At 59.5% G+C, this 27,119-nt stretch overlaps 1 protein-coding gene across 3 annotated transcripts in view; it reads left to right on the top strand.

Moving 5' to 3' along the window:
- The window catches only part of NTN1 (netrin 1), a 171,396-nt gene extending 146,188 nt beyond the window's left edge, over nucleotides 1-25,208 (top strand). For all 3 annotated transcript variants that reach the window (XM_059147609.1, XM_059147607.1, XM_059147608.1), the window contains exons 6-7: nucleotides 8,029-8,103; nucleotides 21,270-25,208. In XM_059147609.1, the coding sequence (XP_059003592.1) occupies nucleotides 8,029-8,103; nucleotides 21,270-21,598 (404 nt within the window). In that variant the 3' untranslated portion in view covers nucleotides 21,599-25,208. The remainder of the gene's footprint in view (nucleotides 1-8,028; nucleotides 8,104-21,269) is intronic.
- Nucleotides 25,209-27,119: the final 1,911 nt, after the last annotated feature.

Here is a 27,119-nt window from a genome sequence, read left to right as displayed (position 1 = left end):
TGCTCGCCATTCCCCTGATTCAGCTGGGGACCCAGCGAGGCTGCTCTGAGGGCATGTGGGCAGCACCTTGTCCTCCCCGAGGTCCCAGGTGAGAGGTCCTGTTCTCAAGAGGCCGTCTCTGTCTGACCTAGCTGGTCTCTGTCACGGCACCATCATTGCTCCCTCCTAAACCCTGTGCGTGGGTGGGACAGTTACTGTCATCACCATGACCCCGTTTTATTGATGGTGAGGATCTTTCTGCGGTTTTGACATGTTGATGCCAGTTGAATTCAGAGAAGAGGAATTTGCACCCCTGCCTCCTTTTTTGTGCGTGTGTTTGCGTTTGGCATTTCACAAGCCACAAGTCCTATATTCCCATCGGTTTAAGCTGCATTTCCTTGATTACTTGAGATTGGCTGTTTTATATCTCCTTGGTCTCCCTTCCCCCTGCCTCTTGTGAATTGCCTGTTCTTCTCCTTTGAATTTTCAGTTGCTTGTCTTATTGGTTTGGAAGAGTTCTTTATATATTAAAGACCCCAGTCCTTTGCTCTCTGTGTTGCAAACGCTTTTGGCTTTTCTGTAGTCATTTGCTCACAGGTGCAGGCACTGCGTGCCTCTCTCCTCTGACTGCCTCATTTTTGCGGGGGCCAGCGGCGGTGGTCCTTGGAGCCGATGTCTGGGGACTCAAGAGCTGCCTGGGAGCCCGGCTTTCCCAGAGAGCTGGATGAACCCTGGGTTCAGTGCTTGTGGGTGAGGATTCTGAAAAGGTGTCTTGGGGCGGGGGGAGCGTTAAGTCACCTGCAGCTGCAGAGGAAGCGGCAAGAGTGGCTTCTCGAGCAGTGCCTCCCCCATCCTCACCATGTCTAATTTATGAAACCCATGGACACCGCCGTGGGCAAATGGGGCTCTGGCCTGAAGGGTTCTAGGCAGCTCCGCAGCTCCCCAGTCCGGTAGAGCTAAAACACACTTTGTCCAGGCAGACTGGCCTCACCTGCCCTTTGTCACCTGCTGGTGGGCAGAGTGGCCCCATCGATATGGTTGGAGCCAGTGGGGTGTCCCTCCTCCTCTCACCTCCTTGAGCTCCTCCACCTGGCTGGGGGAGGGGGCCGGGGGTGGCACCAGGAACCCCTCCCTCCTCTGCACCCAGCCGGTGGAGTCTGCTAACTCACCCACCCTTCATACCTCCGCCTTGGGATGGACCTCGGGGGCTGGCGTCCCTTGCTCATTCCCTCCGCCCCCGCCACAGCCCCACCTTCCCAAGCCTGACAGCCCAAAGGCAGAGAAGGCAGGGGTGCTGCTCAGAGCGAGACCTTGGCCAGCTCCCCGCCCTGCTCCGAGGGAGGCGCCAGATGCAGCGCCCTTGGCTCCGACGGGGGGACACTGGGCCCCGCCTGCCATATGCTCGGAGATGAGCTTCGATCCGGCGAGCAGGCCTGCCCAGCAGGATTTTTGGCACCTGGGACACAGGAGGCAGACCAGAGGGATGAGCTACCCAAGGTGGTGGGAGAGGAGGGAGCGGCGCTGCCTCTGGGATTGGGCCTGTAGGGCCCCCTCTTGGCTCTTGGCTGGGGCTTGGTCAGGGGAGCAGGTGGGGGGAATAAAAGGGAGGTCGGCTGCTCCCAGGAGGAGCCAGGATGCCAGCCAGCCAGGATGGGCCTGCTGTGAGCCACAGATGGCAGCCTCTGGGTCTCCGCGGCTCTCCCGGGTCCCCGGGTCCCTCCCTGGCAGCTCCCATCTTTTTGGGGAGGAAGACAGGAGCCGCGGGTGACTCCGGTGTGGGAACCCCTGCAGCTCTCCTGGATTTACCTGCACCCTCCGCTCCAGCCCCAGAGGGTCCCCTGAGAGAATAGGGGCCCCCAAGCATCCTCCTCACCCCCTCCCTCACTACTCCTGTGCGAGGCAGACCCAGGCGCTGGGGTGGGGGCCCGGCCACTGGTCCAGGGAAGCTGGGACCGCGCCGGACGGGAACCATCGGGCCTTATGGAATGAGATCCGTCGGCTGGGCTGCAGGGTCTGTGTGACAGTGGGCTCGTGCTGGCTCTTATATCAGGGTTGAATCACAGGACGCGGCTCCCCACTTTTTTTTTAAGTTGCAAAATGATCGATTTTAGGTACTTGGAATTTCCTAAGCAATTTCCACCTCTTCCCGTTTCTGCCCAGGTCAGGTAGCATAAGGTCCAGAGATGGCCCAAGATTCTGCCTCTCTTTGTTTGACTTGGTCATGTACATTTTCCTAAAAAGTCATGGAGTTCATTTCCTGTCACTTTCAGCCTAAAGCGGTGTAGGGTAGCAGCCTTCTGATTTATAACATAACTACACTTTTGACTCTGATTATAGTTCCTTCCTCCTGACTTCCTAACGCGGGCCTGATTTCTCTCTCATATTCATAATTAGACATGACAGTGTTTTGTCTGTTTTGTTTTGTTTCGTTGTTTTTGGGTTTTTGGGTTTTTTTGTGCGTGTTTTTTTATGTTTCTTGGTTTGGGGGCTTTCCTGAGAATCCGTTTTGGGGGTATTTACAACGTGTGAGTTTTTTCTGGTGTTTCAACTTCTGCTGCCAGTCTTTCTCCGGCTTTCTTCAGAGTTGGTTTTGCTTGCTTTCTAACTTCTAGAGCCGAATACATATATTGTCATTCTTCTCTGTTTAACAAGAAATCCTGTTCGTTAATGTTGCTGTCAGGAAACATGGCCTGTATGATTCCAGCTCCTTTGGAATTAATTAAGCAACATTTTACTGCTCAGGTTACTGTCTGTTCCCTTATGTGTTCCTAACACTTTTGTTCTTAGTATATTTCAATATGATGTTATTCCAGGCAAAACACTCTCTTTTTTTAATTACAAGGCGAACTTCTTTGTTAGCGGGTGACGAACTTAGAACGTCTTTAAAGAATCTTTATAGTGTCTTCTTTCAAAGTTGTAAGCTTTAAAAACAAGTCGCTTCATTGAGTGATGTCCCTCTGAAATGGTTTTTTTTTTTTTTAAGATTTCATTTATTTATTTGACAGACAGAAATCACAGGTAGGCAGAGAGGCAGGCAGAGAGAGAGGAGGAAGCAGGCTCCCCAACGAGCAGAGAGCCCGATGTAGGGCTCGATCCCAGGACACTGGGATCATGACCCGAGCCAAAGGCAGCGGCTTTAACCCACTGAGTTATCCAGATGCCCCAGTTTTATTTTATTTTAAAGATTTTATTCAAAAATCTTTAAGAGAGACACAGTGAGAGAAGGAACACAAGCAGGATGTGTGGGAGAGGGAGAAGCAGGCTTCCCACGGAGCAGGGAACCCGATGCAGGACTCGATCCCAGGACCCTAGGACCATGACCCAAGCCGAAGGCAGATGCTTAATGACTCAGCCACCCAGACACCCCTGCCTTCAGTTTTAGAACCAAATATGAAATCTCCGCCTCACAGGTTTCCAAGCCCGTGACCACATGTGTAGTGTACGGTCTCACCGAGACTGCCCCCTCTTAAACTCTTACTTCTGATTCATTTCCTAGTTGTCTGGAAAAACATTCACAAGTACCTCTCTCGAAAGGGATATATGATTGGAATATTGTCGGCAGCCTTGTACACTGGAGAATGCCTTCGGCTTGTTGTGGCCTGCACACACATACGAGACAGTCTAGCTGGGTATAAAATTCCGTGGTCACAGACTTTGCCCTCCTCACGACCTGTGGGCATCGCTCCATGGCCATCTGGCTGGCTTCTTCTTGTTGATTTCTAATCTGCCTCTGATTTTCCCTCATCCTGGGATGTCATATGTGTGCGAAGATGTGTCTGGGTGTTGGCCTCTCTTCCTTGATGTTTTTTCAAAAAGTTGGTGAGCCTTCTTGTGCATGTGTCGGTCTGCCTTTAGCTCAGAGGTCCGATCTTTGTTCATTGTTTCTATCCTGCTGGGCTTCTGCTGCCTTCTCGCCCCATCGTACGTCACCCTCCACATTCTCACCATTCTCTCCTTCGTCTTTATCCTTTATTGTCTTTATCCTTTTCCCCTAGAATCTGCGAGAGTTTCCCCAGTTCATTCTCTCTGCGTCCGAATCAGGTGTCTCCAGGGTCCCTTCTCTTGACTGCTTCCGAAGTGGGTTTTGATTGTGCTATTGAGTTTTTTGGTTTGGGTCTTGGTGTTTCCAGCTCTTCTTCCTCTTCTGTGTCACATTCTTTGTATCATCCTATGGCCTCTTTAGCTCAGGCTGGTTTTCCCTTCTGGCTTTCTTCTCCAACTTTACAGAAGCTGAGTCTTTTTAGATCTTTTTTAGTCTGCCCTGCCAGTTCGGTCACATGCTGTCCATGGCTGTTGTCATGCCCCAGCAGCAGACGCTATGAATACTTGTGATAGAGACTGTATGGCCTGCAAAGCCTAAAATATTTACTGTTTGGAATTTTGAAGAAAAAAAAAATTGGGAGATCCTTCTACTAGGACAACTGGATTCCCATCTCGGATACACGCTGGATGGCAGGGGACTAGGTACAGCTCTGGCCCTGCTCCCTGGCTCCTGCCAGTGTCTCCCCTTGATTCACTGTGTTCCTTGGGGGCATCCTTCTACCCACACTGCCTGATTTCCTCATTCTCTGCGACGGTCACTTTGATAAAAATGGAAGTGCAAATATGCAGGCGTGCTGTCTGTCCTTCTGGGCCCTCCCCTTCCTTGAGTGTCCCCTCCCTAAAGGAAGGCACCAGCCCCAGCGCCCCTGCCTACCTCCTGCCCATTGTTTCCTGCTCATTGTCCCTGTGTCCTCTCTTTCTTCGAGATCTCTCCATGCGTCGGATGAGAGGCTGCGTCTCGAGGTAAAACCCGGGACAGGTTTTCTCCTTCTGCCACCATCTGCCTTTAATTAATAGAGACTGCTCCCAGATTCCAGCACGGGGTCATCTATCTGTTTGGTTTTCTTTGGCGGGAGTGTGAATTTTCATTTTTCTCGTCTTTACAGCTCTTTTGGCACCAGGCAAAGAGGGGCTCCAGGGGTCGCTGCCAAGTAGATATGCCATTTTGAAGGAGTCAGAACCACATGTGAAACCTGTGGCTTGTCCCTCCTGAGGCCGTCTCTGTGGCTGTGTGTGTATTTGATAGAAGAAGAAAAGGCAGGAACATTTTCCCTACCCAGGGACCACTTGTCCGATGACCTCAGTTGTGTGGAACACACCCAAAACAAAGAATCCGCTGGCCGCCAGATAGCGGCCATGGTGTCCGTGACCCGGATGTTACTGACTCTACCCAAAGGAGAGTGTTTCCATGTTTTACGTACAGGTCTAAGAGTCTCGGTCTTTGTTTTCCTACTCTCAACCCAGCTGGAATCGACAAATCCAAATGGAGTGGGGGGGACATCTCACAATGAGGGCATGGCCCTTAAGAAGTATTTCTGGGGCTTCTGGGGGGCTCTGTGGGTTGAGTGTCTGCGTTCGGCTCAGGTCATAATCTCAGAGTCCTGGGATTGAGTCTCTGCGGCCGGCCCACCCCAGCTCTGAAATGGGGCTGGTACTCCTATGTTCTCATTGGGCTGGGAATGGATGCCACACACTCTGGGATAATGTCTGTCCCAGGTGGATATCTGGCTCTGGAAAGAACCACTTTCGGTGTTAGCAGGAGAGAAGGCAAGAAGTAAGCTCAAGGTGCCCTGGGAGGAGACTGTCACTGGCTCTGCCACTGTGTCTTCAGCCCCCACAGTGCATGGCAGGTGTTCTAGAACCTTCCTGAGCTCTGGCTTCCTGGCTTTCAGGTGGGACCTACAGGCCCTCCCTCACAGGTGTGCAGAGGCCGCAGCTACACGGTGCTGGGCTGTGTGCCTCAGGGCCCAGCCGGAGAGGCCCCCTGGGGAGGGAGGGCGGAGATGATTTTCCTCCCTACCCGGAATGTAAGCACAGACATGGGCCAAAGGCTTTTGACTTCGGTAAAAAATAACCAGAAGGCGAGGAGGGAGGCGGTTCAAGGCCATCCCGGGGAGATCACCCAGCACTGCTTGCAATCCTGTTAGCTTCTCTAGGTGGTGAGAGCAGGGAGGGAGCCCAGCCTGCTCTTGGGACCGCGGGTCTCTTGCACATCCTGGGTTCAGCTGCGGCAGTGGCTTTGTGGGCGCGTCATCTGTCCCTGTGTTGGCTGACCCGTGGCCTGGAGCAGCTGCTCCCTAGGGTGAGGCATGGGGCGCTGGGCCCAGTGCAGGTGCCTCGGCTCTGTGCATTCGGGCTGCCATCACCTTGCGTTGACCACTTGGGCTTGGTGGCTACAGAATGTGGGCAGTGGTCCCTGGACAGCTGTGTCCCTGCCTCCCAAGAGGTGGCCTCCCACCCCTGTTGGCCAGCCAGCTATCTGGCAGAAGTCACTAGCAGGATAGCCTCCAGATGCCCCTGGCAGGGTGTTCTGGCGACCAGGAGGGGGTCCTGGGGCTCAGACCACAGGGGACCAGGAAGCAGGGGGGCTGTGTTTTCCTCTATTTCCTGGGACTGGTTCCCCACTGGGTGCTCCCCCTGCCCCTCCCAAAAGCTGGCTCAGGAGATAGCAGGGGGCTGCCAGGCCATGGGCACCCTGGCCAGTGGGATGGAGCAGTTTCGACTCTAACCAAGGCACTAGTCAGTGAATTCCAAGACCTGGAAGGAGGCAGCCACATCTCATGGGGCCAGAGACCAGTTCTTGTCTCTGAATATTCTCTGTATCGCTAAGCCAAGGGGGGGGGGGGTCGGGTGAGGGGCACTGGGAGGCCTGACTCCCTCCCCAGCTTTGTCCTGTGCCCCACACAGATCCTTCCTTACCCCCAGGTCAGCTTGGCGATGCCCTCTGCGGGGGGAGGGGCTGCACCTGCTCCTGGGGCGGTCCCCTCGATGTGTGTGTGTCCCCTTTTTAGCCCTCCCAACCTGTCACCCGGACACACCCCCAGAAGCTTCTAGAACATTCTGGGCCCTCCACCGGCTGTCTGGGCCTTGCTGGAACACGGGGTACTCCTCGTGCCCTGCTCTGAGCTTCATGCCCTGCTCACATTGTGTTCACTGAACTGCAGCATGGCATAACCAAGAGAGCAGTCCTTGGGCCTCTCACGTCCGAGTTCAAGGCCCAGCCTGGGCACCAGCTGTCAGGGAGGCCTTGGGCAGGGGGCCTCAGTGTTCCTATCTGCAGAATGGGACCGTCACCCCCACATCCTAGAACGATGGTGAGACTGAGTGAGGCCTGGCATGTCGGGCAGTGGCGTGCAGTGGGCTGGAGTGATGTCTTGGACCCCAGGCGTGGGCTGGCCATTGTGCTGAGGGTGACGGTCCCCTGTGGATCTGGCCAAGCATTGCATCGCCTTGTCAGAGGAGCGGGAAGAGCTGGCCAGGAGAGGGCCCGGTTGGGCCGAGGCGGGTTATTTGCTCTTATGGTTGGACGGAGTCCCTCAGCCCCAGGAGAAGCGGGCTCAGGGGCTAGCCGACCCCAGGGGGCCCTGCACTTTCCGCCTGGCTCGCACCCCGGCTCCAGGAAGCCCCCCAACATGCTCCTGGTGGCCGCAGGCCCACAGCCCTGCCTCGCAGCAGTGGGGCCCATTAGAACTGAACTCCCCTCCGCGGGCCATTCTATTTGCACACTCCAGTAGAGTGGACACCAAAGGCGTTTTCTAATGCTTCATGGGCTGCTAATTTCCTCCGTGACCTCTTTTGTTGGGGTCTGACCCCAGCCAGAGGCTCTGCGCCATGAAAGCCAGCGCCTGACACAGACCCGGAGCTTGGGGTGACAATGAGGCCTCTATCGGCTTTAATCAGGTTCCAGTTGTGTCTTAAGAACGGGGTGGGGGGAATCTGGGCGGCGCTCGGAAGCCCTGGGTGGCACAATACCACAGGCCCCAGTGTCCCCTGCGGAGGCCAAGGGGGCTCCAGGCATCGGCTGAAGGGCTCCTCGGGTTCACCGGGTGGGGGGCCCTTTGTCCCAAGCGCCTCTAGAGAAGGCCAGGCTGCCCTGAATGGCCGCCCCGCCCTGGCCCGTGGGTATCGCAGGCCTCCGGGCATCTGGGGAGGCGGCCTCCCCCTCGCCCCCAGCCTATTCATCCCCAGCCTAATTAGGTTTTTTGTCTGTGTTCTCCTCCCCTGCAGACTGTGATTCCTACTGCAAGGCCTCCAAAGGGAAGCTGAAGATTAACATGAAAAAGTACTGCAGGAAGGACTATGGTGAGTGCCCGGCTCCCTGTCTGGAGGCCATGTGATCAGTGGGGGTGGGGGTGGGGGGGCGGGTTCTGGTGTCCCGTGATAGCCAGGGGCCTGGCTGGTGGGATCCCACGCCCAAGAGACTTGTCAGCTCTTCCCCCGAGGCCCTTGGAGGCACAGGGCGCCAGGGGACTTGGGGGGGGGGGGCGCGAGGGGATTGCAGGGCTGGAGGACTGAGTTTTCTCTGCCCTGGGCAGGGGCTCCCCTGTGGCTGGGATTCCTAGCCTGGCCTCCGGCCTCCACTCTGCCCCAGGTTGGGGGCTGTGTGGCCTCATATTAGTCGCTTTGCCTCTCTGGTCTTGGGTGGCGTTCTCCGTATGATGGGCTTTCAATTCAAGTCTCCCTCCGTGGCTCAGCGTGGGGTCCTCCAGGTGTTGGGAAAGGGGGCAGCAGCTCCGTGGGTTTAAAAGCCTCCTCCTTCCAAATGCTGACTCTGCAAAGGCTGGGGTGGGCCGGGGAATCTGCATTTTAAGTGGTCGCTGGGTCCAGGAGGGTGCTTTATGGCCAGCAGCTCTGGGGCTGACAGCCCTGTCCCTTGAGGTGTCAGGGCCCCCGTGCCCCCTTTCTCTGTTGGATGGTCCTGTCCCGCTCCGTATGCACTTGCTGGAAACCTCCTTCCTGCCAGGCTGCCGCCCAACCCTGGGAGGAGGTAAGGAGCCAGCTTTGTGGTGTCTGGTCCCTGAGAGTGGCTGTGCTGGCTGGAGGCCTGGGCTGGCCAGACAACACGTGATGTGGGGTCAAAGCCTGACTTGGGAGGTTGTTGGGGAGCCTGCTGGAGGAGGGGAGCCCCTCGAGGCCACCCTTGCAGCCGAGAGCCGGGGGTCACTTCAGAGCAGGGGCCTAGCAAACAGGAGCCCCAGGGGATCTGCTGGCAATGGCAGGGGAGGACCCCAGGCAGAGACCTGGGTGTCCACATGGGTAGCTGAGGCCCCTGTCACCCGGCCAAGAGGTCACTGCGGCCTGGAAGGAGGCCCAGGGGCTCTGAACCCAGGCCTGGCACCTTCCACCGTCTGGCCCTCCTCTAGACCCATTGGGCCTGGCGGATTTGGGGAGGCGGCTGACCCTCCCTACCCCCTTCCGTCACCCCCCACTCCCCCTGCTGCTGCCCGGTCCTGTTTGTCACCTGGCCCCCAGAGGTGGTCCCCCAGCCACGGGCTTGGCAGGCCTGTCCACCCCATACCACGCCGGCCTCCTCTGTCCACCTTTCCAGACCTGTATGTCTGGAAGCCGCCAGAACAGGGCCCGATGCCTCCCGGGCTCCCGGGGAGGAGCGACTCCTGTGAGTTGCCTGGCGGCTGGGCAGGAAGAGAGGGAGGAAGGAGCAAAGCAGAAGTGGACCTCTGTCTGTCCCTCTGTCCCTCCATGACCCAGCCCGGCCTGCTGTCTGCCCGGGGCAGGCCATGGGAACCAGACATAAGGGGTTTCTCTTTAATAAGGACAAGGGTCCGGCCCTTTAAATGTAACGAAATGCATGAGGGAACCCAGAGGAATTTGGAGAACTTATAAAACGTAATCATTGTACCCGTGTGAGTGTGTGGACAGACACGGGTACACACGCACGCACACACGCAACGTTATGTCCCCAGAGCCTAGAGCCTGCCCAGGGTGCCTGGCCTGCCCCTTGCTGGGGGTGTGTCTCTGGGTGGCCCCGATCCAGACCCCTGTGGGGCCAACAGCCAGTTCCCCAAAGCCCCGTTCAAGTGTTTGCGCCCACGACAGTGCAGGAACGTCCAGCTGCTGGAAAAAGAAGAAACCTCGAGATGGTTGAAGGGGAAAGGGAGCGTGGTCTCACCCCCGGTGACACGCACAAGGGAGGGATGAGGGCTCAGGCAGGGGGGCCCAAGGGTTTTGTCACGGTCGCAGGCTTGGGGCCTGGGGTTCAAGTGGGGGCTCTGTCCACAGGCCCTGAGAACCAGCGGCCGCAGAGAGCGCTGCCCAGAACGGGGGACGGCATAGTGGGTGTGCTGGGGCGGGAGAGCTTAGAGTTGTTCAGGAAGCATCTTTGGGGGAACACACCTGAGGGCTGGAGGGGGAGGGCCCAGCAGTCCTTCTGTGAGGTGCTGGCCTGCAGCCCCTGCTCGGTTCTAAAAGCAAAGAAAGGAAAAATTAGGCTTTTAAAACAGTTACCAGAATAGCGCGCGTGCGTCACACCTGGTTCTGTGGGACTCGGCCCCGTTTTGTTCTCTTGTCTTCTTTTCCTCCGTTGAATTCAGCTCTCCTGACCCCCAATGTTCTGGGGGACCCTTGTCCCCCCTCGGTGCTCCGCTGGCCCCCATCAGCAGGAGGGCTAAACACCCTCTTGTTGTCAAAGCGGACCAGACACAGTCTTTTTATGAACTTAGAGGGGCCCCATTGGCTTATTCAGGAGGGAGGGAGCAGCTCCCCTCCAGGGCGGGGGCCCGCAGGTGCAGCCCGAGGCCTCGCGCTGGGGCTGGGAGTGGGGAGCTGGTGAGGTGCTTGGGTTCGCAGGACCCTGCATTCCGTTGGGACCACAGACCCCTGGATAACATGAGAGTGGGGACATCCCTCCCCAGGCTGGTGCAGGGGTGTGATGCACAGGAAGAGGACGAGGAGGGAGCTGGCCTGGGGGTCTGCGGGGAGGTGAGGCGGGCAGAGCGGGCCAGGCCGAGGAGGACTGGGGACTGGACTTTCTGGGGGTGCTGCATCATCCCTGCTTGGACACCCAGCAGGGAGCCAACTAGAAAATGTAACCAGTGCCCTGAATGTTCCAGAAGCTGCTGATGAGCACCCCAGGATGGCCGCCCCTGCCACGTGAAGAGCAGGCCCTGGGCCCCCTGTCTCCTGCCGGGGACGTGGAGATGGGTCTCCGCTGACTGGGGCAGGGGGAAGAAGGGGCGTGCGGGCGGGTCCTGCCCTGTGTTCGCTCTGGCACGTTCCCGATGAGAGGGGCTGGGGTGGGCACCAAGCGGAGCAAGGGGTACGGGGGTCAGGGGAGGGCCTCAGGGCCAAGTCCCACTGCGCTTCTTGCATCCACAGAGCGCCACTAGCAGGGAAGGGAGGCCTATTCTCTTCCCATCTGCAGGAGGGGACAGCAGCCCCATGGTCTGGACACGCAGCCCCCCAGTGTGCTGTGGGACTTGGGGCAGGAGCCTCACCAGCCTGGGCCTCAGATTCCTGTCACATGGGGGTCTCATCCAGGGGACATGATGCCTTTCTGGATGAGACCCAGTGTGCTCGGGGCAGGTGCAGGGTGACCCCGTGGTCTGTGGTCACCTGGCCCTCTGTTGCCCTCGAGGGGACCCTGTTGGCGAGGTGCCCATGGAGAACAGGTGCGCGCCTGATTGTCCAGTGTCTGTGATGCCGGCCTGTTGGGGACACTTGCCTGGGAGGGGCCCTGCCTCGTGTGAACGCCCCTGGTGAGTGAGCTCATGTGAGAGCATGTGTGAGTGTGCACAGGTAGGTGGGATTGTGTGAACAGCTGCGTGTGTGCTTGTGGGTGTGCACTTGAGTGTGGATGTGGGCGTGTGAGTGGGCTCCTGTGGAGCTGCCTATGTGAGTGTGCTCACATGTGGGTGCACAAGTGTGACAGTGTGTGAGCACATGCAAGTGTTCCTGTGTGTGCATGTGGGTGTGTGTGCGTGCATGTGTGGCTGTATGTGTGAGCGTGCACACGTGCCTTGTGTGACAGCGGGGTAGGTGGGCAGGTATGAATGCATGTGCACAGACGCACATGTGTGTTTGTGACCCTGTGTGTGTGTGCACATCAGAGCGTGTGTGTGCTTGTGTGATAGGGAGCACACCTGTGTGTGCCTGCGTGGGCCCGTGAGTGTGTGTGAGTGTGCCCGCTTGTGTGTTCACCACCGAGTCCGGGCAGCATCTGTCTGGAGCCCCTCCCCCGGAGTCACGCGCTGCCAGCCAGGGGAGTCAAGGCAATGAGGGTGACAGAATGACACTGTCCCCAGGGCACTGTGGGGGGTGGGCGCAAGGCTGGGGCCGGGGAAGGTCTCAGGCCCACAGCCCTCGCTGCCGCTGCCATAACCTACCATCCAGGCCGGGCCGCTTGGCCTCCTGACTCTGCTCCCTTGTCCATGACGTCCTTCCGGGCCCTGTCCTCACTCACCACACCTGTGCACCCCCCCACAACACACACACATCCCGGGGCATCCTGCTCCCTCACACACCCATCCCCAGCCGGTCCCTCTTCACACACTCATCGAGCACCTGCTGTATGCCCCATCCTGTCCTGGTTACTGAGCTTACGGATACAGAGGAGACACTGGCTTAGCCCCCAAGGAACTTACAGTCTAGGAGGGAGACAGGCACACAGTCAAGAGCGGGGCGGGGTGGACAAGCCTGAGTTCCAGAGCCTGGCTCTTCAGAGAGGGCATAGAGGGAGGGCTTCCTGGAGGAGGGGGCCTCGGTAGCCAGTGCTCACAGGGTAAAGCAAGGCTCCCAGGCAGAGGGAGGAGGGCCTCCCCCCCAGTGGAAACACGCTGGGGAAGCAGGTGCTGGTTGCAAGGGTGTGGGGGCCAGAGAGCCTGGAGTGAGCCCCCAGGGGACCTCAGCATCCACGGCCATGTCCGAGCCCACGGAGAGCCGGGCCTGCTCACGCGGGCCGCCGTGGGCTCCTGGGTGCTGCCTCCAGGCTTTTCCTTCTCCCCGGGCTTCGCAAGTCGGAGGAGAAGGACAGCTCACATTCTGAAAGGTGAGATCATCTCCCTTTTGCCAGTTCTTGGAAAAATGATTCGTTCCCAGAAATGTTTATTAGTCACCCCTTTTGTTGAAAGACATTTTGGCACCACCCGATGGAAAAATCAGAATGCTTTTCACGAGACGATCTGCGTCCAGTACGCCTCCTGAGCTCCCGCAAGGATGGCGTGTGGGTGCGGCTCAAAGGGGAGACCCTGCTGGCATCCGTGGGGAGAGACGGGGCTTGCTGGGCTGTGCGTGTGCGCACGCGCCTGCTTTCTCGAGAGGCCCCGTGGCAGAAGCAGGCCTGGGACCTAATTGGAACTGTCATTCACCCCAACATCCCCCCCCCCCCCGCACCCAGGGACCTCCCGGGGCCTTGCCAGGCCCAGGACGGGGCACCTCATGGCCTTCCTTCCCGTCCTTGACAAATCCACACGAACACCTGTCTCGGGGCACACACCGTGTCCTGCCCGCGTTATGCTGAGACTCAACCAGACACAGGAGTGCGCTCTGGACTGGGGACTGCAAAGCCCGAGAGACTTCCAGGACGCACATAGGGGCAGGAGGGGTCCTTGTGGTGTTGGGATGATGTTTAGAGATGATGGAGCTGACACGGCGGGCATCGTGGCTGGGACCGGCGGGGCTGGCGATGGGCATGGCCGCGTTGGGGAGGGAGGTCCCGGGCGGTCCCCGAGGGGGGTACATGTGGGGGCGCTGCCGCTGGTGGGAGGCCGCCGATGATCGCCGATGATCGCGGAGCTGGCGAGAACTGCTGAGGCTGGAGATCAGATGGGGTCAGGGGAGAGGCTCCTAACTCAGGTCTCTTTTTGTCACACTGGCTCCAGGAACCCCGGGGGAGAGGGAGGACAGTCTCGGCAAACCATGGCCTCTCCCCTCGTAACACTCTGTCCCCTTCCTTTTCTTGACCTTGAGTTCAAGAGCTTTCCTGGTCAGGACCATTCCCGTTAAGTGTGGAGAGCTGGACGGGTTCTCCACCATGACCCAGGGACGACGTGCCTGGGTCTGCAGCCCCCTGAAATCCAGGGGCTTGGGTGTGGGTGCGGGTGTTCCCCCTCCTGAGGCCGTTCCTGGGAGACGCCAGCCCCCACCCCCCCAGTCCCCTATAGCCCCAGGGAGCGGAACACTGAGCAGCCAGCGGCTCGTGGCATGGTGTTTCAGAGGCTCGCTGACCCTTCCCTGGGGGGGTCACCATCCCCCTGGGGAGCCTCCGATTTCCCCAGCCAGATGTGACCTTCCTTCCTCCCCACTCCCAGAGGGCCAGCTCCATATGGAGGCCAGATGTGGGGCTGGGTCCGTGTGAGTCAGGCTGGGGTCGAGGAATGCGGGTGACCACAAGGTTGGACAGGGAGGGCCCAAGGGCCCCCCCGGGACAGCTTGATTGGAACGTGAAGGCTTGGAGGGGGTGGGGGCGGGGAATCTGTCCAAGGTGCCTGGAGAGCTCTGCCCCTGGGGCTGGGGGCACCGGCTGTGTCCCACACCTGTGACAGGCAGCACTTGTCCTCTCTGCCCACCGGGAGCCTGTGCCCAGGGTCACAGAGCATCTTGTTCAGCGACGCAGGGCTTGGATGGACCCCTGCGCCACCGTGGTGGGGATCCTGTGGGTCCTTCCTGCCCCAGACCTGCCCCCAGTCTGTGTACACCTGCTGTGTACAGCCCTGCCCCCAAACCCAAGGGCACCCTCTGGAGCGGGACTGTGGGAGGCATGCCAGGGGACCAGGGACACCCTTCTGAGTGCTCACAGGTGTCTGCTAGATTCCCCTGGGGGAACGTGGCCGGCCAAGGAGCACCCCTAGGACTCTGGGGCTGTGGTCTGGATCCTGCTTTGTTCCTGTTTCCGGGCCTGGTGCCCTGTCTTCAGGGTTCCTTGGAGAAGTGGTTTCTGTCCTTTGGGTGTGGGTTGCCTTTTAGGAGCTAGAGTCAAGTGGGGCATGCGGAGGGTGCATGAGAGGACCCGTGACTGCTGGACACCCCCACTCCAGGGCTCCGGTTGGGGAAGCGGGCTTGGCTGCCCTTTGAGCTCCTGCAAAGGGGCTGCCTGGAGGCTATGTCCTAAATGGGCCCTGGGCTGCAGGCTGTTTGGGGAGCTCGGACGGGCCACACCCCCACCGTGGAGTGTGCATCAATCTGTAGCCAGAAAAGCACCCGCTGCACCAGGCTTTCTGTGAGTTCTGGAGGCCTCATGTCTGGGCGGTGGCCGGGGGCGGTGGTACTTTGGGGGTGTGATGAGGGGCCTGATCTGAAGCCATATTAGCGGAGGTCAGTCTGCTTGCCTCGCCCTCCTTCAGAGGCCAGGACCCCACTGGTGCACCAGCCTGGGGCGGCGCTCCTCCCTGGACCTTCCCAGGGGTACTGGGAGGCGGGCTTGGTTGTCGGGCACCTCCTGGGGCTGTGTGAGGCCATCCTCCGGGTGACACTCCGGCAGCTCTGGCCAGACCTGTGATGGGGGGCAGGGGACAAGCCAGGCTCTTTCCATCCCTCCTGACGGGGAGGGGGCCCTCTGTCCCTTTGGCTCCTTTGAGGAAGAGACCAGCCCGCTGATGAGGGCGCCCCACTCTCCTACCCGAGCCTTTGGCCAAGTGGGGTGGCCAGTCCCCTGACCCCGTCTCACTCGTGAAGGGGGATGCAGGTGGCCGGGCCAGACTGAGACCATTGCCCAGGGAATGGGGCTCATGTCTTCCTCAGAGTCTGACTCTGATTCCCAGCATCCCCTCCGAGGATCCCTGTGCAGGGAGTTGGTCCCAGGTGTCACCCCTCTCCCCTCCCAGGAATGGAGCCGGAGCCCTGGGGCCTGGCTGGGAAACTGAGGCAGCATTCACGTTGCTCTTGGTTCTGAGAGAGAGGGGAGCAAACCAAGATGTCTTTGCTGAGAGGGGGAAAAAGGAGGGACCCTCAGCCGGCCCGCAGGTGGGCGTCCCTGTCTTCTTTGAGGTTTGAGGTGTGACTTTTTGGGGGTGGCAGCTGGGGGACTCCAGAGGACTCCTGTGGGGGGCTATGGCTGGGGGGCTGTGGCCTGCTGTGGCCACAGCTCGCCTCAGCTCACCACCTCACTTTATAGAGGACGGCCGAGATCCCCCGTGGTGGGTACACGGGTCCTGCCTCAATGCCCTGCACCCCGTCTCCACCCGCACACTCGCTGGCCCCCTCCCCCGCCCCGCCTCCGGCAGGTCAGCATCTCCAAGAACAAGACTTGGCTGGGCTCCGGGCTTTCTTACCTTCATGGGGGATGGGGAAACATGTGGTCAGGGCTGCATTTTATGAAAGCAGCTGCAACTCATGACACACTTTCTATACCGGGAGATTTATGGGGCTGCATGGTTTTAATGGTTTCTGCGGGGTTAGTGTCCTCCCCCATTCGTCCTGGCCGCTGTCTCCGAGACAGATGGGTGACAAGCCTTCCCCGGCTGGACCGGCCCAACAGGAAGGTATGGCTGGGCGGGCGGCGGGGCGCCGGGGGAGGCCAGGGGCTGGCCACCAGGCCTGCTTGGGAGGGGCGGCTGCTGGGAAGCCCCTGGGGGCCCACCCTGAGCGGCCCATAAATCCAGGAGACCTCCAGGCGGCAGGAAGCCTCCCCACGGAGGTGTCCCAGGGCTCAAGGCTTGTGGGAAGAGGAAGATGGTTGGCAGCCCCTCTCCCCTCGGGTGGGTGCCAGGGCCCCTCCGCCATGGCCCCTCCCCCAGGGCTCCAGCCCAGCAGGTTGTCCTCAGGCTGAGCCAGCAGATGAATGAGCAACAACTGTATACACTTCTGTTCTTAGAATCTGGCCCAGTCGGGAGCTTTGATGCCAGTAGGGGGTCCCCAAAACCTACCAGCAGGGACATAAGTCAGCTTGGAGCTACTTCCTATCAGTAACTGTCCCCAGAGGTGGCTGTGCCAGGTCCTCTGAGGGCCGAGCTGACAGGCTCCGAGTCTCTTGGATCAGGGCTGGAGCTGGGGACGGAGGCTCGGAATGAATGGGGGGCTCCCCTGTCCAGAGCGAGAACAGGGCTATCTGCTGTGGGCCAGCAGGTCCCCCTGTGGAGGAACCCAAGCATGGGACCCGGAGCTTCTGACTTTTTAGGATGCCTTGGTGACCTGAGGGTCTCCCTGCATTGGGACTCATAGAGGTTGAGGCTCCCCGGAAAGAGGGCGAGGTCTGTTCCTATAGGACATAGAGGGCCTTGCACACCCAGCTGCTGAGAGGAACCCCCCGGTGCCAGCCAGAGGCACCCAGCCTACCCTGGGCCTGCCTTTTGAGTCCACTGCCCAACTCGGGCACAGGCCCTTCTTGCTGACTGGCTTCTGTGGGCCTGGCCCTTGGTCGACCACTCCCCTGCTCCCAGTCACAGCCAGACCTGCAGCGGAGGGGAGGGATGAGAGGTGCACGGTCCCTGCCAGCCCTGCCACAAGCCAGGATTAGAAGAGAAGTCGGTTGTCACAGCCCTGTGTCGGGGGCTGCTAAGTCCTTCCTGTGAACCCCAGAATTGCTAAGGGGGGCTGCCCCGCCCTGTCTGCAGCCTTGCTGATCAGAGCTGGCTACTGATGGTGGGGACTCCCAGGCTGGCCTGGCCCCTAGGATGTTGGCCACAGAGGCCAGCTCCTTGCTCCCTAGAGCCCATGAGCCCTCTCCATGCCTTTCCTCGGGCATCTGCCCCGTTCTGCAGACATGCTGCCCCCTGCGGCTTTGCTCAGTGATGTCCACGGGGGTGCTGACCTCACCCATCTTGCCTCGTGAGTTCCAGGTCCCCCCGCCAATGCCTGCTTTTGTCTGTGCGAAGGGCGGGACCCCCAGCCCCGGGCATGCTTGCAGCCCAAGCCCTCAGCATAAGGGTGGGCATTTGCAGTGTGAACCCCGAGATTTGGCTGCTTACCACTGAGAGCGGGGCTACTTTGTCTCCCCAGCCCAGCCACTGCCTGGCCTCTGCACCAGAGGGGGACCCCCTGGTTCTGTGCTGGGACCCTCTGCCTGCAGGCTGGTCTCCACACGCCTCTTCCTGTCCCAGGTAGTCTCCGTCTGCCTTTCTGAGGGTCACCTCCCTCATTTCTGAAGACGGGATGGGGAATCATTACTGAGCCCCCAGTCTGCCCTCCTAAAGGTCAAGCTAGGACATGGGTGCACAGATGGGGGTGTTGCTGAGGCTCGTTGGCGGGGTGTTGAGTTCTGTGTGGGTGTAGGGGCACACCCGCAGGGACCGTGGTGCTCAGATGGGCAGAGCTGCCTGGGGCCTGGCGTGCCTGTTGGGCGATGCCACGGGCCCCCCAGGGGACCCCAGCCATCCTGGACTCCCGGTGCTGTGGCGGGCGCGCTCACCGAGCGTGCGGAGTGGGTCTGCCTGAGGTCACCGTTTCAATGTGTATTTTGAATATTTTCAGCTGCATGTGCACGGCAGGGACTTGGCCCGCGCACTGTGTGTGCAGCTCATACTTGGTGGGCTGTGTAATGTGCGGACGCGTTGCCAAGGGCAGCGGAACTGTGGATTTTTTCCAGCATAATCACATGAACCCCACTGCCACCCTCCCCTGCGCCCGCCCGTGCCGTCCAGCTCCAAGGCCCAGGAGCTGCCGTCAGCTGCTGGGGTGGAGAGAGAACAGGGACCATTGCTTTGTCTCCGTGGACCGGTGTCCAGTGCTTCTGGCCCCTGAATTCTCGCAGACAGCAGGGTGTTCAGGGATGGGGTACCCCTTTGGGCTGCGTCCTCAGTGTTGAGTGGATCCCCTCCAGGCCTACTGGCAGGGCTGGGGGAATTGGGGTGGGGGAGGAGGGCTGCTTTGGATGCCCTGCCTGGTGTTCCAGAACATTCCTTCAGGGGAGGGAAACTCCAGACCCCGGAAAGGGGAGGCGGGGGTCTCCCGTCCTCCTGCTCCGTGAAGAGCCAGAGAGTAAGAAGGGCCAGCCCAGGGCCTGACCAGGTCAGGCGAGCGCGCTCTGGCTGCCTCCCAGCCTGGCTGGCCCACGTCCTCGGGGCTGCCCTCCCGCCCAGCTCGGGGCCAACACCTAAGGTCCCGAGCCCCCAGTTCCAAATGTACAAGTTTGCTCGGGCTGCCAGAACCAAGCACCGCAGGACAGGGGTTGGAACAACAGAAGTTTATTGTCTCGGGTTCCGGACGCCGGGAGTCTGAGATGGAGGTGTCCGCACGCGGCTTCTCCGGAGGGCCCCCTCCTCAGTTCGTGGATGGCTGCTTCTCTCTGTGTCCTCACGGGGACACTAGTCCCCCTCCTGCCTTCCTCTGAACTTCACAACCTCCGTAATGACCCTCTGGACTCGAACACATTCTCAGGTCTGGGGGGTTGGCACTTCTTCCTGGGACATCTGGGGCTGGGAGACACGGCTCAGCCTGTCAGACCACAGGGTGCTCAGTGCCTGGAGTCACAGCCGCGTTCCCCAGGGGCCTTCTGCAGCATCTCTGTGGGGCCACCCTTTGCTCACCTCGGCTGGCAGGCATGGGGGTGGGGGATGGGGGAGGGCACCATGGCTGGGCCGGGGGGTCGGGGGTCCCACGCAGGGAAACAGTGGTATCCTGACGGAGCCTCATTCTGCATTCAGCTCAGTCCTGAGGAGAGGAAACTGGGGTTCTCAGGGATGCCGGCTCCCCTGTCGCTTAGCCGAGGGGCACTCAGTTGCCACGGTGACCTCCGTGTGCACAAACACACGGCCCAGCCACTTCTGCACGCTGGAGAGGGCTCCCCACCCCATCTCAGAGTTCACACTGAGTGTTGAGTCCCTTGGTGACAAAAACATGGAAACGGTTGCCATGGCAGCCATTCTTTGGAGCCCTCAGACTGGAGTGCAAAGTTCAGGATGCCCAGGAATGGCTGAAATGAAATATGGGAAAATCTGCCATGTCCCTCACCCCAGAAGGATGAGCTGAAGGGTGGCAGACGTGCCCCTGGGCCCCAGCATCCTGAGCCAAATGTGGGGACAGAAGGGGGAGCAGGAAGGGCCCCAGGGATCTTAAGAGAGGCTGGCCAGCATGGGCGGGTAGGCTGTAAGCGGGCAGGTGAGGACCGCTTGGCATGCCTGGGGACATGTCCTCGAGGCTGTGGGAGCCACTGAGCCGGCCCACGGCTCGGGTCTTTAAGGTGTAATCTGGAGACGAGCTGCTGCTGCTTTTCCAGGAGGACCCTAGTCCACTCATCTACCAGGGCACTCCTGAGCCTGGGCCAGGGGGGAAGGTGCAGGGGGTGGCAGTGGGCTCAGCAAGGGCAGCATGCCCTGTTCCGACGATGGTTCATGACCGGGTTTTCCTTGATCGGTCAGTGCAGCAGAGACCTCTCCCCTTCGCCCCTGGAATGATTGTGTGCTCCCCCAGCAGTTACCCAACTGGGCTGCACAGGGCTCTGTTAACCCGAGATGCGCTAGCTGCACAGGTCTGCACTCAAGAGTTTTTTGGGAAACCAACCCATACGCATATAACGATTTATAGACTGAAGGCTCTGAAAAGTCCTGCAGTTAAAGAAACCTCTTGACTTTAACTCAATTTCACAAACATTATTGAAGCAAAGTTCCCCATCTTTTTTTTTTTTAAAGGCATTTCTCCCTACTTTAAAAACCTCTCTTACTATCCTGCAGAAATGACATTAACATTTACTAGGGCACTGATTCTCAAAGTGTGTTCCGGGGAGCAGCAGCAGCGCCACCTGGGAACTGGTGACAGGTGGACTCCAGACCTGTTGAATCAGAAATTCTGGGGTGAGGCCCAGCAGTGTCTGTCTACCAAGCCCTTCGGGGCATTCCAATGCAGGCTCCAGTGGTCAAACCCCTGTACCATGGGACGTTTCAGTTGAGAATTAGGAGGCGAATGGCCTGGGGAATTGGAAAGGGTCGGGAGGGAGGCAGGCAGCCTGGCAGGGATGGGAGGGGCTGCCCTACAAGGACCCTGGACGCTGTAAGGGCGCCATGGCCATCTGGAAGGGCAGGTTCACGGCACTGAGAGCCCATCATGGTTTTCTGGGACTGGGTCAAGGGCAAGGTTGTATGTCTGGAGGTGTCAGGCTTGATGTTCAGTGCTTGGAGCCCTTGTAAACGCTGTGGCAGGAAGGAGGATTGGTGGGGGGTGGGCACTACAGGAGGTTCCCACCTGGCCTGAGGAGTGACAGGCACTGCTCTCACAGAAGGCACCTGTCCTGGGCAGCGACTCTGCCCAGAGTGCTGGGAGGAGGGGTGGTCAGTTCCTCTAAGCGTCTTCTGGCCTTGCTGGCCCTAGAGGAGGTTTGTCCCCAAAGGCAAAGATTCAACAGAGGCATGACGTAAGGCTTCCTGTAGCAGCAGGTGGGGTTCCCCAGATCCTTTTCCGTACCACCCAGTGGGGTACCCTGTGCCGTCCCATCCCAGCGGTGTCTTGTCCATCAGACTGGCAGGCCTATCCTCAGCTGTGCAAGCAGGCAGGGCCCACCTGACTGCAGGAAGGGCGGGGGGGGGGGGGGCAGGCGGCATTCCTTGGCCCCGGGGTCCCACCCTCCTGCCTGTGCTTCCTTGCAGCGGTTCAGATCCACATCCTGAAAGCGGACAAGGCAGGGGACTGGTGGAAGTTCACAGTGAACATCATCTCCGTGTACAAGCAGGGCACGAGCCGCATCCGCCGTGGTGACCAGAGCCTGTGGATCCGCTCACGGGACATCGCCTGCAAGTGTCCCAAAATCAAGCCCCTCAAGAAGTACCTGCTGCTAGGCAACGCGGAGGACTCGCCCGACCAGAGCGGCATCGTGGCGGACAAAAGCAGCCTGGTGATCCAGTGGCGGGACACGTGGGCGAGGCGGCTGCGCAAGTTCCAGCAGCGCGAGAAGAAGGGCAAGTGCAAGAAGGCCTAGCGCGGTGGCCGTGGCGCCAGGGCGGGCAGGCAGGGCGGGGCGTGGGGCCAAGCGGGCTTTCCCGGCGGTGGGGGGCGTGGGGAGCGGGCAGGGGCGGGGCTGCAGGGTGGGGCCTTGGGCCGTGGCCCCGCCCCAGCCTCCCCTCCCCCTCCCACTGCGCGCGCCCGGGGTTGGGAGAGATGAGGACGAGACTTAGCTACCTCACGGGCTCCTTCCAGAGCAGCGGCGCGCTCTCCGGGCAGAGCAGGCCTGACCTGGGGTGGGGGTGGGGTGGACGAGGGGCCGGGGTTGGGGGCCCAGAGCTGTGCAGGTGGGGCCACCCCCTCAGCGCCGGCCGGTTCTGGAGAGGGGGACGTGAGAACTGTGAACCCTGGGGTGGGAGGCGCTGAGCGAGACACCCCACTTCCCCCCCACCCCCCCGACCCTCCTTTGTCTGGGGATCCCCACGCGGACCCCTGGCCGCGACGACTTGGGCCCCCTCAGGCCCTTGGGGGTCCAGAACAGTCCCCAGGTGGCCTGTGGCCTCTGCTGCCACCTGCTGAGTTGGTCCTGGGGGGGTGGTTCTTGGGGCAGGGTGGGGATTCCCTTTGGTGGAGCCAGAGGACTGCGATCCCGGGTTGGCGCCTGTCCCCGCTGGGGTGCGCAATGGGTGCTAGCCCATGCCCAGGGCAGTGGGCCCAAGGACACCCCCAAAGAGCCGCAGCCGGGTGGTCACCGCCTCACGCTGGAGCTGCCTGTTGGAGGAGGCCTTGCGAAGGCAAAACCTCCCAAAGAGTTTCCTTTCTGGAAACTTGGAACCAGCCCCTTTATGACATTTTCCAGGGAAGGGGGAAGGGGCCGTGACACTATTTGTGTAATGAAGTCAGCTCCTGGGAAGGGCCTGGGGCATGGAATGCAGGTTTGCACAGGCAGCTGGGCCAGGCTGGGGGAAGGGGTTTGTCCAGGAGGGCCAGGGTTTGTGGGCTCAGCAAGGTCCCAGGGTGCCCGAGCCTCAGCCAGGTAGTGACAGGGATGACCAGGTTCCTGTGGGCCAAGGAAGCCATGACCACTTCCTGTTGCTGCCCTCACTCCCGCATCCCTCGGGAAAGGGACAGAGACTGCTGGACCAAGCAAGCCCGCTGCAGCCACCCCTGCCTGGGGCTCCCCCTCCGGCTGCGCAACACCTCACCTGCTTCTTTCCGGCTACCCCTTCTTTGTGGAGGCCTTCCGTGCCCCATGGTATGGCCAGGCCTCCTTTCCAAAGCTTTCTGGAGATACTGTCCCCAAACAGGCAGCCCCAGACCTTTGGCCCTTTGGCTCTCTGCACACAGGGCCCATCATCGAGGCCTGGGGCCTTTCTGCTGCCCTGCCTCGGAGCTCTCTGCACTGCCCAGGGGCCTCTGGCCCAGTCCTCACACCCGGCACACTGAATTAGAGGCCTGGCTCTGCTCTCAGTCAGGAAATTGGTTTCATTTTCCCTGCCGGAGCTCGGTGGCTTGCAAGGGTCAGACCAAGTATGAAGCTCAGCCCCTCGTGGTCTGGCTTCCCTCCGCCTCCCCTGCTTCGGCTCACAGCTCAGCTGTCTTACTGAGCACCTGCTCTGTGCCAGGCACTTTACCCACGTGACCTTACCTAAGCCTCATGACGACCCCGAGACAGGGATTCTCAGCCCGCTTCTGCCAGCGAGGACACTGCTCAAGGTCACAGGCAAGTAAGAGGCAGAGCTGGGTTCAGACTCCAGAGCCGGGCCTTCTGGCCACAATGCCCCTCACTGCACACTGCCCTGTAGCCCACCCACCCCCTCGGTTCGCACGGCTGGGTCGCTGCTGAGACACTGGCCCTGGTGACTGCATCTAGCTTGGGGAAGAGAAATCAGGGTGGGGACGGGGACAGGGTCCCGGGGCTGGGCACAACATCTTAAGAGGTGGCGGAAAGAGTGGGTGAGGCAGGGCGTAAACTCGCCACAGGTCCAAGAAGGCAGTCCTTGGCTAATCCTGAAACGTCGTAGAAAGGACATTTGGCTGCCTGGGGGTGTTTGGTGAGCTTCCAGAACAGACTGGGAGAGACGCCTAAGGGGGCAGGGAGAGGACAGCACTGTCCTGGGAAGGAGCACCCAGGCCCACGGCTGGGTGCACAGGGACCCCACCAAGCAGCCAGCCCTCCTCGCCCCAGGCCTGGGAGGTTTGTGAGCACCAAGAGCATCTCTGAGGTCTCCCTAACTGCTGGGCCCCCTTCTTGAAAGGGCCGGCTCTCTTTTCTGCTCACACTTGTCTGGCTTCTCCACTCTGCCTAGAAAGGCTGTGCCCTCCTGGGCCTGAGTGTCACCCTACGTCCCCTGAGGGGCTGGCACTGGTGGTCTCCGAGGCCCCCTCGCCTCTCGCTTTAAATTCCACCAGCCTGCCCCTCAGCTCAGCACCCCGAGGGCGCAGGCTCTCCTGTCCCCCCTCCCCTGCCCCGTGGCCAGGCCCCAGAGCAGCCCGTGGTGGGGGATGGGGGGAGGACCCTGGAGGGAGAGTTCAGTCATCCCAGCCTGCCTCGCCCATCTCGAGGACACAGCCCTCCGCTCCTCTGAGTCCAGCCACCAAGTTCAGCAGCGAGGGCCCATCCCGGGGAAAGCACCCTCTTCCAGCCCGCCCCCTTCCCTGGGAGGAGACGGAAGGAGGAACGGAGGCGTTCCGGTTTGTACAGTTAGGATCGGATGTAAAACGGAGCTAGCTTTTGATTTTGAAGAGTGCATTAACCAGAGTTGTGATATGTAGGTGTCTGAGAAAAACATACCAGATTAGTTTTTAAAAATGAAAACAGAATGCCCACCTGTCCTTTTTCTCACCTGCTGGGTGGTCTGGAGCCCCCGACAGCAACGTGCCTGCCTGACTGACAAAGAGTAACACTGAAGATTACGGGGTAGAAGAGAGGGAGAAGGTGAGGGGCTGCCCCAGGTGCCCAGAGATGGGAAGGGAGGGACCCCTGTGGTATAAGCCAGGGGGGTTGGGGACCTCTCCAAGGCCCCTCATGTCCCCTCTGCCTCCATAGTAGCATGCAGGGAATGGGTACAGACTTCCTTGGGTGTGGCCCAGAATGGAATGAAACCGAAAAATGTCAGGTCTCAACACGTAAAGGAAGTCCCCTATACCCCCGAGAGAGTGAGACTGGCAAATGGACGAACTAGACTCATGGCTGGGGTCACTGGGCCACGGTTCATGGCGACAGCCACGTCATACCCCAGGGGTATCCAAATGCATACTCGTGGGGCCTTGTCCCCTGGCCAAAACCAAGCCGGCCCCGTTCCCACGTCATCAGACCTCTCTTCCCCCTTCCCAAAGGCACTTCCGTCGCCCCCTGCCCCCAGCTCCCTCCTGCGTTTCTGAGTTCTGTTCACTCAGAATTGTAAATGTTTAGTTGTGACCATGACATATTGTTTGGGTCCGTGTTTCTTTCCAATGCATACTAATATATTATGGTTATTATATATGAATATATTTAATGACATGGAAAAAGTTGTGGATTTTGTTTTTTGTTTTTTTGTTTTTTTTGGTTAGAGTTGTAATGGACCCAGATGGAACTTGTAACGTGGGCCCCACAGGATAGAACTAAGTTCAGATATCATTTAAATAAACTCTTGTACACTGTTCACTGTCTCCTCGTCTTTCCTGGTGGCCTGAGCATGCCATGAGGCAAGGAGAGGGAGTCTTCAGGCAGCTCTTGAGGAGTATCATTTCTGCTCTCAGAACTACCCAGGGACCGAGCCCTAACAACCCCAGAGAGACAGGAACGGGGTCACTCCGCTTGCAGAGTTCTAGGGTTTGCTGGCTCTGACTGCGACTTGAGCAAAAGCCTCCCAGATGGGACCGTGTATTTTTCAGTCCCCCAGAAACTGCCGCTGGGATCCATCCCTGCCACTCCCCGGGGCTCTAGGTCAGCAAAAAGAGGTGTCCTCACACACCTTTGAACTTCCCCTCCTGATTCAGACCTGCAGTAGTTTTTGCCTTTCACAGAATCCGTGTCTTCTACTCAGAGCCAAGAAGACTCCAGAGGGAAGACAGTGGGGTTGGGGGAACTCGGTGTGGGTTTCACACCACGGCTGAAGGTGCAGGGCAGGTCCCAGGGGCTGAGCTAACTGGGTTCCTGGGAGGCTATATTTAAACCTCCCAATGGTTGTGCTTTCTTTAATAAAGAATTCAGTCATTAGAAACCCCTTGCGTTGCCATGCAGAGCAGGGGAGGAGGGGCTTGTTACCAGGAAGCTGTAACTTCTGCACCCACCTGTTTCAAAGACAGGTCTTGGTGGCGGGCTTAGGCTGGCCATGGAAGGCCTGGAAAGCCCTTACCTTGAGGCTTGGAGAGGTGACAGAGATGCCTTCAGCTTCTCTGGAAGAACCAGGACCAGCCCAGCTGTCGCAGGGGTCCGGCTCTGAACACAGGGGACTGTGTTCTTGGAACCGGGGGGGGGGGGTGGGGGGGAAGCCCAGCCAGGCGTGATCTCCGGTGTCATCAGCTCAGGAGTGAGTCCCCCGCTGGGGTGGCCATGCCTGGACATGCCGAGGAGAAAGGAAGCCCCAGGGTGGGGGGTGGGGGTGGGGATCTGTGGACTAAAGATCCGCTGAGTCACTAGGGCTAAGAGGCATGTGCCACACACTCACCTTGGGTCATCGAGGGTCAGGGATCCAGTTCTCAAGGATTTTCAGGATGAGGCTTTTTTCGGTCCTTCATAAGAATGCTATCTCTGCCTGAGGGCACTGACTCCTTTGGGGCCCCGCCGTAGCCAGGCCCCATGTGCAGCCACAGCCCCAGCACCCAGGCCAGAATGAAGCTCCCCATTGGTCAGCGACAACATGAGAGCATGGTCTGTAAAACAACCTGCCTCCAACGGCCTTGTGTTCTCGCTGGGGAGGGACACGCTGCCACCTGCCGAAGTCAGTGCAGGAAGGGAGCCCCAGACGCTGCTAAGTGCCGGCCCAGGAGGGCCGACAAACCCAAGGAGACAGCCGCGGGTGCCCAAGGAAGCCAAGCGACTCCATCCGGGACTCCAGGTTCAAAGCCCACACCCTCAGGGCCCGGGACACGTCCCGGGGTCTGCCCAACTTTCCGGGAGGCGAGGCCCCCGCCTTTGTAAAGCCGCCCCTCCTCCGGAGTCGGGGTGCCGGGACTGCCTGCTCATGGCAGAGACGCCTTGGGTTTCAGATTTTGTTGAACAGACATCTCTTTCCACGCTCTCTTAAGACTAAATAAAGGCAGAGAAGGCGCGTGCCAAGAGAAATGAGGAGGCAAGGACGGGCAGAACCGGGAAGACACACAATATATGGGTAGATGAGCTCACTGCTGGGAAGGGGTAAATGCTTGTGATTGGCATGTGGTTGGGAGAAAGTCTGCAACTAGACGAAGCAATTAGGGGAGAAATACCCCATTTAACTTAAGTGGGGCTAGGCTGGAAAACCCAACAGATAAAAGGAGATCCGTGGTCTGAGCACAGAGGTCTCAGGGTAACCCCGAAGCTGAAGATGCGGGGAGTAAGGGGTCTAACAGGCTGGGGCTGGCCTGGTGGA

Source organism: Mustela lutreola, chromosome 15 (assembly GCF_030435805.1).
Source record: "Mustela lutreola isolate mMusLut2 chromosome 15, mMusLut2.pri, whole genome shotgun sequence".
In the NCBI taxonomy this organism is placed as follows: domain Eukaryota; kingdom Metazoa; phylum Chordata; class Mammalia; order Carnivora; family Mustelidae; genus Mustela; species Mustela lutreola.
The sequence above is the reverse complement of the archived record's forward strand: the minus strand, read 5'-3'. Positions and strand labels throughout refer to the sequence as shown.